General features: G+C 48.4%; 1 protein-coding gene across 1 annotated transcript in view; it reads right to left on the bottom strand.

Moving 5' to 3' along the window:
- The window catches only part of RASAL1 (RAS protein activator like 1), a 78,447-nt gene that overhangs the window by 37,819 nt on the left and 26,937 nt on the right, over positions 1 to 13,691 (bottom strand). The window contains exons 4-6 of the mRNA XM_063144351.1: positions 13,129 to 13,190; positions 8,998 to 9,127; positions 1,367 to 1,448 (exon numbers count right to left, since the gene is read on the bottom strand). Of these exons, the coding sequence (XP_063000421.1) occupies positions 1,367 to 1,448; positions 8,998 to 9,127; positions 13,129 to 13,190 (274 nt within the window). The remainder of the gene's footprint in view (positions 1 to 1,366; positions 1,449 to 8,997; positions 9,128 to 13,128; positions 13,191 to 13,691) is intronic.

The raw sequence follows: 13,691 nt of genomic DNA, 5'->3' as shown, positions 1-13,691 counted from the left end.
CTAATGCAATAACTGCCATTGCTTTTGCATCGTCCTTAAACCATTTAGCATTCTGTGGATCTGCTCTATCTGGTGGATCCTCTGTGACTACATACCACAGTTCAGCCTGAATCAGATACATTTGCATTTTGTAAGACCATAATGCATAGTTAGAGTCATTCAGCTTTTCCAACAATTGATGCAAACCAGACATATTAGCTCCCGCCATTTCCTCTGCTTTAGGAATTGGTATCTCACCGTCCTCCTGCTCAGAGTCCTCCTCAGAGTCAGCCGACTGAGATTTTTCCTCACTTTGCAGCACTGGCTTTAGCTTGATGTCTTCCTTCATCAACAGTTTTCTGTTTTAGCAGACTCCTGGTTCTGATACTGATACTGCACCGTTCCCACCAAGTTCTGGTTCTTCTGCCTGGGTTAAGCTGGCGTAGGCTTGTCTAGGCTGGCGTAGGCTGCCTGGACTGGACTGGGCCCATAACCTTTGTTGGGTTATTGTGCCAGAACTTTTCTCTTTCTGGAACTCTGTTTTGTGCTCAGAAACAAACACACATCACGCAGGTCTTACACAGCAGAGCTGGTTTATTTCCTTCAGGCTTCTGTGCAGTCCAATTCAGATCAGTTCAGATCAGCACACTGAGGCATACACAGAGAGCAGTGATCATAGAGCAGTGATCATAGAGCAGTGATCAGTCAGCAGTGATCAGAGAGCAGTGATCAGTCAGCAGTGATCAGAGAGCAGCGATCAGTTCCATTTTACACAAGTGAGAAACTATATACAGATCTACACAATTCTTATCTACATTACATACAGCTGTGATGAGGCTAACTTAGAATCTTGGCAAGGTTCCCAGAACAGCCTCTATCTCAAGGTAATTGCCCACAGATAGACTTTCTCTGTTTAACCCTGAGATAGCCATACACACACAATTTTAATGACTAAGCAAGTATTTCTTTCATATACTTAACAGAGAGGCCAGGATCCAAGATATCCTGAGCCTCCTCCAGTCTCCTTTCTTCCCCCTCCGAAGCACTGATGATCAGATGTCTCCACGTTCAGGGGCTTCCAACCACCGAGGGTGCAATTGATAGGACTGAGCCCTTAAATTCAAATTCGGTGGGATTCTTCTCCTATTCCTTAAGCCTTTGCTCCCCACGTTCACTGGAATGCGCTCCCCAAGACCTCCAGAGAAGATGGGATCTGGTCCTCGGACCAAAAGAAGCACTGCACCCGCGCTACAAAGGTTTCCTTTTCCGGCTGCGACTTTGCCCGGACAACAATGACTCAGTCCTGGCTTGGTCTCTTGGCTTGGTCTCGACTTCTGGGCTCCCCCTTGGAGGCTCAGCACTGAAACTCAGCACGCGTCATACTCACCGCTGTTTCCAGGGTCTGTCCATTCCAGTGGACGCGGGCAAAGGGATCCGAGGTGCCGGAGAGATCACGCGGAGCGAGGTCTCTAAGAGGAAGAAAAGGGAAGCTAGGATACATTTTTTTGGGTGGGGGGGGGGATGCATGGCTTGTTGTGACATTTGACAAAGGAATGCCATTCCTAGAAGCGGGCTAGTTTCCGCCTCTGTGGGGGACGGACACTCAACTTCCATAAGGGATGTGCGCTCCAGTCTCTCCATCCACCATATAAACAAGGAGTGGGGGGCTTCAAGCTGGGCTCCCAATAGAGCCCACTTGGGGGTCCCAATCCTGCCCTCCAGGTTCCCCAGAAGCCCCCACTCCCTTCAACTTGCTCCACCCGGATCTCTCCCCCCCACCCCGGTTTGTTTGATGGTCAGTGAGAGGTCATAGAATCATAGAATAGTAGAGTTGGAAGGGACCTATAAGGCCATCAAGTCCAACCCACAAAATCATCCAGCAAGCTTCATGGCTGAGTGGGGACAAGAACCCAGATCTCCCGGGTCCCAGTCCAACACACTCTAACCACTACACCGCACTATCTTTCTAACCTGTTCTCCATACAGATGTACTTAGAGAGGCTAACAGTGTAGGTCATCATCAAATACAAGGCAAATAAGCAAAAATTAGCAGGTTTAGACAGATGGAGGGGAGAGGGGGATCGGGCCCATTCGACCAGCCCGTCTAAAACACCGCTTCATTTCTTCCTCTTCCCTCCCCATTCCTTTTTCCTCGTCTCTCGTATCTTTTTAAATTGTAAGCCTGCAAGCAGGAGCAGCCTTGTTGAACCGTTTGTTTGTACGCTGTGCCGGGAACCATTTCAGTAGAGGAGCGAGCTAAAAATACTTTATATAAAAGCAATAATAAAAACAGAAAACGGGGGCCAGCATCTGTCTGGTCATCAACAATGTTGTGAAAATAATAATCGGAACAAAGGTCCCCTGAGCATGTTCAGAGTGCCTTTCCTCCTCATCACTGATTAAAGTGACCATATGAAAAGGAAGACACGGCTCCTGTACCTTTAACCGTTGCATAGAAAATTAAATTTCAGCAGGTGTCCTTTGTCTGCACGCAGCACCTGGTGAAATTCCCTCTTTGTCACAAGAGTTAACGCTGCAGAAGCCCTGCCCTCTTTTGGATCTGGTCAAGGGGCCAAGGCTCCTGCAGCTTTAACTGTTGTGAAGAAGAGGGAATTTCACCAAGTGCTGCAAGCATACCAATGACACCTGCTGAAATTCCCATTTCTATACCACTGTTAAAGGTACAGGAGCCTGGTCCTCCTTTTCATTAGTGGCCGTCACTACATCTTGTGGTAGTGAGTTCCATAATTTCACCCTATAGGGTCACCCTATTAGTGAATCAACTGTAACCTGTGCCCCACACAGCCGCAATGAAAGAGCAGGGTGTCCTGCCAGGCCTGAAACTAGCTATCTCTTTTTGCAATTAAGCATTTCCTTCACAGCGTTTTGAGAGCTTGTGGACCAAAACAAATATAAACCCACCCACCCCCGGGGCAGGGGGATTTTTAAAGCTTACAGTGGCCCACCCACACCACCACTAAACCTTATGCCAGCACATCCTTGACCGCACCCGCTTCACTGGTCTCCTTCCCCCCCACCACAGTTATCCACTTTCCTATTGGCCGCTCGGTTGCCTAGGTGCCCAATTTCGGTTTCTAGGGAAAGCAGGATGCTTACTTCACGCTGATGATGAGCTGCCTGGCCACAGTTCCTTTTCCCAGCCCTCTACCCTCGCCCACGCACACACACACGCACGCACACACTGTATCCTCCACCATCGCACCTGCGAAGCAGAGTAGTGAGAAAAAGAGACTTCGACCAAGGTGGTACCTAGCACTTCATTTCGAAAGTGTGCCTTCTTCTTCTCCTCCTCCTCCTCTTTCGAAGGCATGCTTACTGAACTCAAAGCGCATGGCTTAAATCCCAGGCTTGTGGCATTTGAAATGCAAACACCGCCACCTCGCAAAAGAGGCGCGGCAGCGTTGCTGCTGTGTCAACTCAGTGCCGACAGAAATTCGGCCGTGTGGTGCAAAAAGCTGCCTCACACGCCTACTTAAGAACATAAGAACACAAGAAGAGCCCTGATGCTAGATCAGGCCAAGGGTCCATCTAATCCAGCACTCTGTTCACACAGTGGCCGACCAGCCATCGGCCAGGGATGAACAAGCAGGACATGGTGCAACAGCACCCTCCCACCCATGTTCCTCAGCAACTGGTGCACACAGACTTACTGCCTCGAATACTGGAGATAGCACAGAACCATCAGGGCTAGTAGCCACTGATAGCCTTCTTATCCAGGAATTTATCCAACCCCCTTTGAAAGCCACCCAAATGGGTGGCCGTCACTACATCTTGTGGTAGTGAGTTCCATAATTTAACTATGTACTTAAATGTTTTTCAAGGGTACTGGATTCCCCAAAGAGCAGAAAAGGTAAAAAGAGAAAGAAAAAACAAGATCAACAAACCCAGTTGCACGTTGAGTTTTCCCTCCAAACTTTTTTTTTAAAAAAATCAAGGGCAGTTTGCTGGTTAATAATAATAATAATAATAATAATAATAATAATGGAAAAATAAAACCCAGTTTGCACAATCGAATCCTGGTTTAAGCCAGGGTATGCATGAGATTCATGTCCCTGCATCCAGCCCCTTTGCTCTTCTCTTTGTGCAACCAGCAAAACACACCGGAAAGCCGCCGTTAACTAAAGCTTCTTGTTATGTGCAAACGTGGAACTGTTGTTCATGGCTTCCAAACAAGCCCAGATTCGGAAGCCATGGCTTCATATCCTGGCTTGTTTGGAAGCCGCCTCATGAAAAGCGATGTTTACATGAGGCATCCTGACTTGTTTTGCAGCTTTCATGGAGCAAAGTAAAAGCCAAAGGGGCACGTGTGAGCGTGTGAAGTTCGTGCATATCCTGTCTAATTAATTAACTTAGGATTTGATCATCCTGATGCAGCCTCTGAAAAGGAAACACCCAATATAATAAATGGTCTTCAAAAAAATATTCAGTACAGGGCCTCTGGCAGGATCTACACGACTGCTTTATAGTGGTATTTTGAGTAGTCCCACCGAAATCAATGGGGCTTACGTTCATTGCCAACTGATCAAGGATGATGGGGAAGCTGCAACCTGTCTCCCAGGAATAACATCATAGCAAGGGGGGAGACCAACCTGGACCGATATATCAGCCAGCAAAGGGGTGGCTTGCTTTGCCCAGTAAAAACACCATTTTGATCTGAGCCTGACTTCATCCCATCCACCATCCAGAGAAGGAGCTGCTGTTTTCCTCTTCCCTCCCCTGTCTTCTCCCCTTTTGTATCGGGTCTATTAGACTGTGAACCTGTGGACAGGGAGTGTTTTATATGGCAGTGTCTGTACAGCACTTAGAAAATTTTAGGTGCTTTATAAGTGATGAGGAGGAAGATGAAGAAGTTAGCTTTACTAAGTTAATTCCCATTGATTTCAATGGCTAACTCAGTATCTAACCCAACGTGTGTTCAAATGCAATTTATTGTATTGCATATTGCTTTTCTGAGTGCACTGATTTTTCTCACGTTTTTGATTTTTACAGACCAACGTGCTTTAATAAAGAATGCTTTCTGAAATATGTCAAGGATCGCCCAATGCGTGCTGTTGTCCTTTTTATTTCTTGGTGTGTGCGGTTTTTTCCCCTTCTACTTAGATCTAGACCCATTTCAATCGGGCTTCAGGCCTGGCTTTGGAACAGAAACTGCCTTGGTCGCCCCACCAGGATGAACTTTTGCCTTGCCATCAACCACGGTATCCTTCTAGATATGTCGTCCGGGTTGAGAGGCACAGGAGGTTAATTGAGGGAGTCTATATATAGCTGCACAGACCCTAAGATCTTTAATGGTTCTTCTCTGGGAGCTCCTGTCAAAGGAGGTGAGGTGAGTGGATTCTAAGAAAGGGGATATTTTCTTGTAGCATTCTCAGTTGTAGATTGAGCTTCCGAGGGAGACTGACTTGGCACCTACATTGTGCTCTTTTCAGCGACTGGTGAAAACCTTATTTCCCCCGGCCTTTGAGTCTTTCCATTTCTGTTGTTTTAAATCCCTACTGAAACCTTTAACTGGAGATACTGGGAAATGCCTTCTGCTTTTGGCTCAATAATTAAGACCTGAGGATGACACCTACCATCACTCTGCCCCACACACCTGTTGATCTTGCCTATACGTCTGTGAGCTGTGTATGTTTTGTCACGGAAAATAAAGTCTGCATTGAAACTTCAGCCAAGACCACAGACGTTCAAGATAACTTTTGAGTTCTTTCCCCCATCTCACCCACTGCCAAATCTCTTCACACTTCTGTGTTGGGTTTTTTTATATATATAATTCATGATCTGTTAATTATCTCACTTTCTAAGGGACAGGCGAGGGTGAGGGGAAGATCGCAGGAGAATTCACACTCGAATTTCACAGGCGCAACACCTTTTTATTACAGCACCGTCTACTCTCTCTGGCGGGGTGGGTGGGAGGGAGGGACCCACTCGGGATCCTAAGGGCTCACAAAGCTTTAAAAAGAAGACAAATTTGCACACAACAGCAAAGAAAATGCTCCACCGTCGTTTATGGCCATTTTGTGACCTTCTTGCATTTGATTCTCTGAAAGCGTAGTTAAATTATGGAATTTGCTAACACAAGATGTAGTGATGGCCACCAATTTGGGTGGTTTTAAAAGGGGGTTGGATAAATTCCTGGAGGAGAAGGCTGTCTAGGGCTACTAGTAGTGATGGCTCTGTGCCACCTCCAATATCTGAGACAGTAAGCCTGTGTGCACCAGTTGCTGGGGAACATGGGTGGGAGGGTGCTGTTGCATCATGTCCTGCTTGTTCATCCCTGGCCAATGGCTGGTTGGCCACTGTGTGAACAGAATGCTGGACTAGATGGGGCCTTGGTCTGATCCAGCCTGGCCATTCTGTTGAATTTCAAACTTGGGTTTGAATGTACCCAGGGCCAGTGCTAGGCTTTTTTGTGCCCAAGGCAAGGTGAGCTGCTTTCACACCCACCCACACCCCACCATATTCCCCCCCACCCCAGGTAGGCGGAGACAGGTTACCCGTCCCTCGCCCAAAGTCCTCCTGGCTTGGCAGGACGCTGCAGTGGGGTGGGTGGGTGGGCAGCTCCTCTTCTGTCCGTTCGCCGCCCCCCTCCCCAGCATTCCGGCTTGGCTTTGGCTGGGAGCACCCAGCCGGGAAACTGGGGGAGGGCGGTCAGACGGCTCCACGTCCTGACGTCCGGCGCTCTCCGGAAGTCAGAACGTGGAGCCACCCTCCCCCACCCCCACCCCCCAGTGTCCCGGGTTGGCTTCATCTGCTGGGCCGGTGCCCAGGTGAAGCCAAGCCAGGGACGCTGGGGGGGGGGGGCGGGCGGAAGGCTTTAGAATGGCGCGCCCGGAAGCTGCCCTCACTTGGCCAGAGCGGCTCTGGGAGTGGGAGGGTGACTTCCGGGCGCACCGTTCAGCGCCCCCTAACCTTGGCGCTCTAGGCAGCCGCCTAACTGGCCTCTATGGAAGCGCCGGCCCTGAATGTACCACTCCAAGCTTTGTGACCTCAACTGGGATAATAAAAATGTCTGTCAAAACGCAGCGATTACGAGGTGGGAAGAAACTTTCTATTGCTGATTATATTTCTGTTCAGGTTAAAGAGAGATTCAGGACAAATCAAAGGAAGGACTTCTTCACACACTGTACAGTTAAACTTTGACACTCACTACCACAAGATTGAGGGAGACATGATAGCACTCTTCAAATACTTAAAAGGTTGTCACACAGAGGAGGGCCAGGATCTCTTCTCCATCATCCCAGAGTGCAGGACACGGAATATACGGCTCAAGTGACAGGAAGCCAGATTCCAGCTGGACATCAGGAAAAACTTCCTGACTGTTAGAGCAGTACGACAATGGAATTAGTAACCTAGGGAGGTTGTGGGCTCCCCCACACTAGAGGCCTTCAAGAGGCAGCTGGGCTACCATCTGTCAGGGATGCTTTAGGGTGGATTCCTGCATTGAGCAGGGGGTTGGACTCGATGGCCTTGAAGGCCCCTTCCAACTCTGCTGTTCTATGATTCTATGAAGATGTAGCTATGGCCACCAATTTGGATAGCCTTAAAAGGGGGGTTGGATAAATTCTTGGAGCAGAAGGCTATCAATGGCTACTAGTCCTGATGGCCATATGCTACCCCCAGTATCACTCGTGTCCTGCTTGTGGGTTTATTGTGGGCAACTGGTCTGTCACTGTGTCAACAGAATGCTGGACTAGATGGACCATTGGCCTGATCCAGCAGGGCTCTTCTGATGTTCTTAGGGCTGACAGCTCTCCTTCTTCAGTGGTGGGATACATAGTTATGTGGATTTTTTTGTAAGCCAACAGTAAAATTTATTCGCCCTCTGGGCGTAACCAGACGTTTGAAGTAGGGATGTACGGGTTTTGTTAGAACTGTTCTGCCTGTGCTTTCTGGAAAGATGACATCTTTCAGCCCGTTGTCCGCTCATGGACATTTGTGCAAATAGAATTTTGTTCTAGTTGCACTACTTCGCATTAGCGCAGATGCGTACCTACGCATTAATGCACCCCACAAAAACCCGGTCCACAAGTCCGTGGAACCTGTGTGACTTGGAAAAAGCCGGTGGAATGCACAGGTCAAGCTCATAGAAATCTGAACTCATTTGACTCTGTTGCAGATTTCTTAGACATCCCTAGTTATAAGAGATACTGCTGTTGCTGCGTCTTCTGCCCGTTTTGCTCATGGTATTCAGATCAGGGGTAGTCATCATTTTTTGCACATACACAGCTGCCATTCCCAACTTGCTACCGCCTCCCCAGCAAATTTTGTTGTCAAAAAAACCCAGCTGCATTTTCATCTTTAAAGCAAGGCACGCGTGGAACATGTGCCCCGTTTTAATGCAAAATTGCACTCCCCGGGGCTTTGTTCAAATGACTTGAATTAATGTGAGTTGCGGGAAAATGGCTGCTTTGATAGGAGATCATTGTTGTTCATCTTGAACGGGAGAGTCTCCTGATCATGGAGAGGTATGGTATGGAGTATCCCTAAGCTTAGTTTGGGTTCATTTAAACATTAGGTTTACTGACAGAGCTCTCTTTCAAAGGAACTGAGAGCTCCTCCCCCCAGGGCTGATGGCAGCCTTCTGCTGTGCTGATGCAATCGCGTCAGTGCAGCAGAAGGGATAGATCATCCCTGGGGGGAGGCAGGGGCTGGGAGACACTGTCCCGGAAGTCCCCGGACATGTCTTCCAGTCCCCACCCCCAGCACCGATCTAGCCTTCTGTTGCGCTAGATCGGCGCTGGGGGAGGTCTGGAGGACCCGTTCCTGGAAGTCAGGGAATGGATCGTCCAGCCCTTTTCCCTGGTGAATTGGGGGCCAGTGCCGGTTGCCCCGGTGACTTCCATTTCTCCGGAGGTCTCCGGGGTTTCCCGGTGCATCCGGTCACCCTAATTTCTGTGAGCTGCCCAGAGAGCTTTGGTTATGGGCCGGTATAGGAGTGTAATAAATAAATAAATAAATAAATAAATAAATAAATAAGCAAACAGTGTCTGCTTCTACCTGGCTTCGATGACATGGCAGCAGAGCACCCGTCTATTGGCTTCCTCCACCACTCGCAGCTCTAGCGAGAGCTCCCCTTGCACCTCTTCCTTGGGGTCAACACGGCTCAGGTTGATCCAGCTGTCAATTCCTGCAGCAAGGGCGTGGGAGGGGTGTGGGGAGGGGAACACATCAGAGCTCTGTTCTGGTCAATATCCTGCAGACCATCATAAGGACATAAGAAGACCCACCCACCCCTAAAAAACAGCACCGCGGTTTGCATTGGGTTGTTTCATGCCCAATGCAAAGTCACCAGGTAGCGGTCCATAAACAAGCCTTCTTAGTGGTGGCACCCAAGTTTTGGAACACTCTGACATAAGAACATAAAAAGTAGGGCTGTGCATGGACGACCCCCACCAAATTCACCTTGGAGGCCATTTTGGAGCCCCCGAAACACCCCCATTCATCTCGGTGTGCTTCAGGGGTTGCCCGCCTTGCCTCAGTGCTGAAGCCGAAGCGAGATTTGGGCCCTCCAAGGTGATTCGGCCTGTGCAGAAAAGCCTCCCTTTTCCCACTCTCCCTGCTTACCTGCTGCCATTGACGTCAGCGCCTCCTTGCTCCTGCCACCATTGAGAGAAGAACCAGGCTGCAATTTTAAGATATCGCAGGGGCTAGGATTAGTACCTCTATGGCCATAGTGGTGGCCATAGAGGTACTAAACTTAAAATCACGGCCTGGTTCTTCTCAGATGTGGCGGTGGTGATGACCGCAGCTGGCAGGAGCAAGGAGGAGGAGGTGTGGCAATGGCAGCAGGTAAGCCACCCAATGCCACTCCGAAGTGGCCCGAAGCACCCTGAGGCTTCAGAGTCGATCGGCTTCGACTTCAAGGCGCCTTGGGCTGACCCAGAACCGCCTCAGAACCAAGGCGAGGCAGGCCGAATCAGCCAGCCTCACCTCAGTTTTGGAGATTCGTCCAAGGGTCCATCTAGTCCAGCATTCTGTTCATACAGTGGCCAACCAGCTGTCGGCCAGGGACCCACAAGCAGGACATTGGTCAACAGCACCCTCCAGCACCCTCTCACCCATGTTCCCCAGCAACTGGAGTATATTGGCTTACCACCTCTGATACAGGAGGTCACCCATAGCTATCAGGACTAGTAGCCATGGATAGCCTTCTCCTCCAGGAATTTCTCCAACCCCCTTTGAAAGCCATCCAAATTGGTGGCCATCACGACATCTTGTGGTAGCAAATTCCGTAGTTTAACTATGTGTTGTGTGATGAAGTCCTTCTTTTTATCTGTCCTGAATCCCTAGATGTACCAGTATATAAAACGTAACATTTTTTTTTTTTTTAAAGAATCGGGTAGCAAAGTTGTGACTAAGAAAGGGTTGGTTGAAATGGGGCAAAGTATGACGAAAGAGTAGGAGAGGGGAGTTTAAAACAATTTCTGGAGAGTTGTGACGTACTTTATAGACAGCCCCTTTATAGAACGAGGGGGGGAATTTCCTTCCTAAACTCACCAGGGGCCACACACACACACACCCGTCGGCTGAATTTGCTGCAGTGGTGGCCAGAAACTTGCGACTTTGCACAAAAGCAAGGCTCAGGAAGTACAGGTTTGTTTAGAAGGAGAAACGCCCTCCCTGGAGACTTCCAGGAACATGATTCCGCTTCTAAAAAGGGCACACGCTCCCTCTGCGCCTTGTTCGGCTGAAAAATTGGAGGGCTGCGTTTTCGTTTTGGTTTTTTTGGCCGCCGCAGCAAATTCAGCAGCAGCGGAGGCTGCAAAATTGGCACAGGAGGGGCACAGGCTGCCCACCCCTGATCGAACGGAAGGTGCTGCCCACAGCCGAAAGCACTTGCCCAGCAGAACACTAGGGGGTGCCAGATTCTACTGTAATAGCTCTAGTGCACGAAGTCAAGGGTAGTCATGTTGGCCCATCAGGGGAAAAAAACCCTTTGTTAGTCCAACCAAAATTCCGCAAAAAAAGTGAGCAAGCTTTAGAGTTCTGCAGAGCTCTTCATCAGGACAGATGTTAAATGAAGTGGAAGGGGTAGGGTAGAATGTTAGGCAAAGTGGGGAGGGAAAAGGGGGGAAGCTTGCAGATGTTGAAGCCATGAAAGTCTGCATTTAGTCACAGTCTTAAGATGTGGGAGAAAGGAGCAGGGGATCAGGGGTCTGGAAACAAAGCCCTATGAGGAGAGACTGCAAGAACTGGGCATGTTTAGCCTGGAGAACAGAAGACTGAGGGGAGATGTGATAGCACTCTTCAAATACTTGAAAGGTTGTCACACAGAAGAGGGCCAGGATCTCTTCTTGATCGTCCCAGAGTGCAGGACACGGAATAACGGACTCAAGTTACAGGAAGCCAGATTCCCGCTGGACGTCAGGAAAAACTTCCTGTTAGAGAAGTATGACAATGGAACCAGTTACCTAGGGAGGTCATGGGCTCTCCCACCCTAGAGGCCTTCAAGAGGCAGCTGGACAGCCATCTGTCAGGGATGCTTTAAGGTGGATTCCTGCATGGAGCAGGGGGTTGGACTCGATGGCCTTATAGGCCCCTTCCAACTCTACTATTCTATGATTCCATGATTCTATGATTAGATCAGGAATGGGTGGGGGTAGATCAGACTCTAGAGCTAGATTTCTGGGAGATTTGCAATAGATCATCCAGGGTTTCTAACTTCCTACTACATAACAGTAGCAACAAAATGATTTTTCACCACCTAAGTTGCGCTGCTGAAATGCAGAATGTTTTGGTAACCCGGAGAAAGAACCATGTGCTCAAATCTGGGACTGGAAATTAGGAAGAGCGAAGAGACTTGTTTGGTTCATATGTGAACCGAACTAATTTGCACTTCCTGAAGCAATATGCAAACCGCAACACAGTAATCCATCAGAAATCTCACCAGATTTTGCGATGCAGTTCTCTGATCCAACACTGAATATAAAAATGGGAGGGGGAAATGCATGCAGAAATTCATCTAACAATAAAAAATAATGTAGAAAAAACGCATACTTGGGTAAACGGCTTGCAAAAAATGTGCGCACTCCGTAAAATTGCGTAAAAAAATGGGACAACAGGACCTGCTTTTTAATATTTTTAATCGCGTGTGTCCACATTTCTTTTTCCTTTTCACTTTTTCTCCCAGTCTGTCGTTCCCCTTCTTCTCCCTCCCATGTTCCCTGTCTTTCTCCCTCTTTTTCCTTCTCTTTAAAATGTAAACCTACACAATGGTGTGACCCAACATAGATCAGGGCGTGAAACTCACCACCTACCTGTTGAAGTCCAATACTCTATATTCCAATGTTTTTGATTATATTTCAGTACAATGTTCCCACCAGTTTTGACTGGTGGTCACTTAGCCTTTACCTGGTGTGTGAATAATCCAGTGTGGGAGAACTCAGAGCTCTCTGAGTTCAGGTCACCAGGATCCTGAATCAGGCCTCCTCAACCCCCTTCTAGTAAATTGCAAGTTGGCACCAGTTAGAGATCACATTACGCCAGTCCTTTTACAGCTTCATTGGCTGCCAGTCCAAGTCCGGGCCCGATTCAAAGTGCTGGTATTGACATTTAAAGCCCTAAATGGTTTGGGGCCAGGTTATTTGAAGGTACGCCTCCTCCCACATGTACCTGCCCAGACCTTAAGATCATCTACAGGGGCCCTTCTCCGTGAGCCCCTGCCAAGGGAAGTGAGGCAGGTGGCTACTAGGAGGAGGGCTTTCTCCGCTGTGGCACCCCGGTTGTGGAATGAGCTCCCCAGAGAGGTCCGCCTGGCGCCTACACTGTACTCCTTTCGTCGCCAGCTGAAGACCTTTTTATTCTCTCAGTATTTTAACGCTTAATTTTAACTTAAATTTAAATTTTACTGTTTTAACTCTGTATTTTAATTTTATATCAATTTTGCTGCGTGGTTTTTATCCTGGTTGTGCTTTTTATACTGTATTTTGTATTTGTGCTTTTAACCTCTTGGTTGTTTTATTATGGTTTTAATTTTTGTGAACCGCCCAGAGAGCTTCGGCTATTGGGCGGTATAAAAATGTAATAAATAAAACAAACAAACAAACAAACAAATAAATAAATAAATAGATTCAAGGTCACCCCGGCCACCCCGGTGTTAGATGCAAGGTACCCACCACCAGCACCTACCTCTTGGATGGGAAGAGATGACCTCTTTGCTGAGGGAGACCTTGCCAATGACATCATCATGCCTGCAAGGACAGAAGAACAGAGACGTGGCAATTTGCTACCCAAGACAAAATGGTGCCCTTCAGACTGGGCTTCAGAGCAGGCCACACAGGACACAGAGTTCTGCCCACAACACTTTCCCCACTGTTGTACAACCCCTCCTGGAATTCGCCACCTAAGGTAGATGACCCACTCTGCCTAATGGCAGGGGCTGAAGGAAGACAGTATCTGGAAAAAAGCCCTATGAGGAGAGACTGAAAGATCTGGGCATGTTTAGCCTAGAGAAGAGAAGACTGAGGGGAGACATGATCAGACCCTTCAAGGACTTGAAAGATTGTCACACAGAGGAGGGCCAGGATCTCTTCTTGATCCTCCCAGAGTGCAGGACACAGAATAACGGGCTCAAGTGACAGGAAGCCAGATTCCAGCTGGACATCAGGAAAAACTTCCTGACTGTTAGAGCAGTATGACAATAGAACCAGTGACCTAGGGAGGTTGTGGGCTCTCCCACACTAGAGGCTTTC

Source organism: Elgaria multicarinata, chromosome 18, assembly GCF_023053635.1.
Source record: "Elgaria multicarinata webbii isolate HBS135686 ecotype San Diego chromosome 18, rElgMul1.1.pri, whole genome shotgun sequence".
NCBI classification, from domain to species: domain Eukaryota; kingdom Metazoa; phylum Chordata; class Lepidosauria; order Squamata; family Anguidae; genus Elgaria; species Elgaria multicarinata.
Note: the sequence above shows the minus strand (reverse complement) of the source record. Positions and strands in the feature narration are given on the sequence as shown.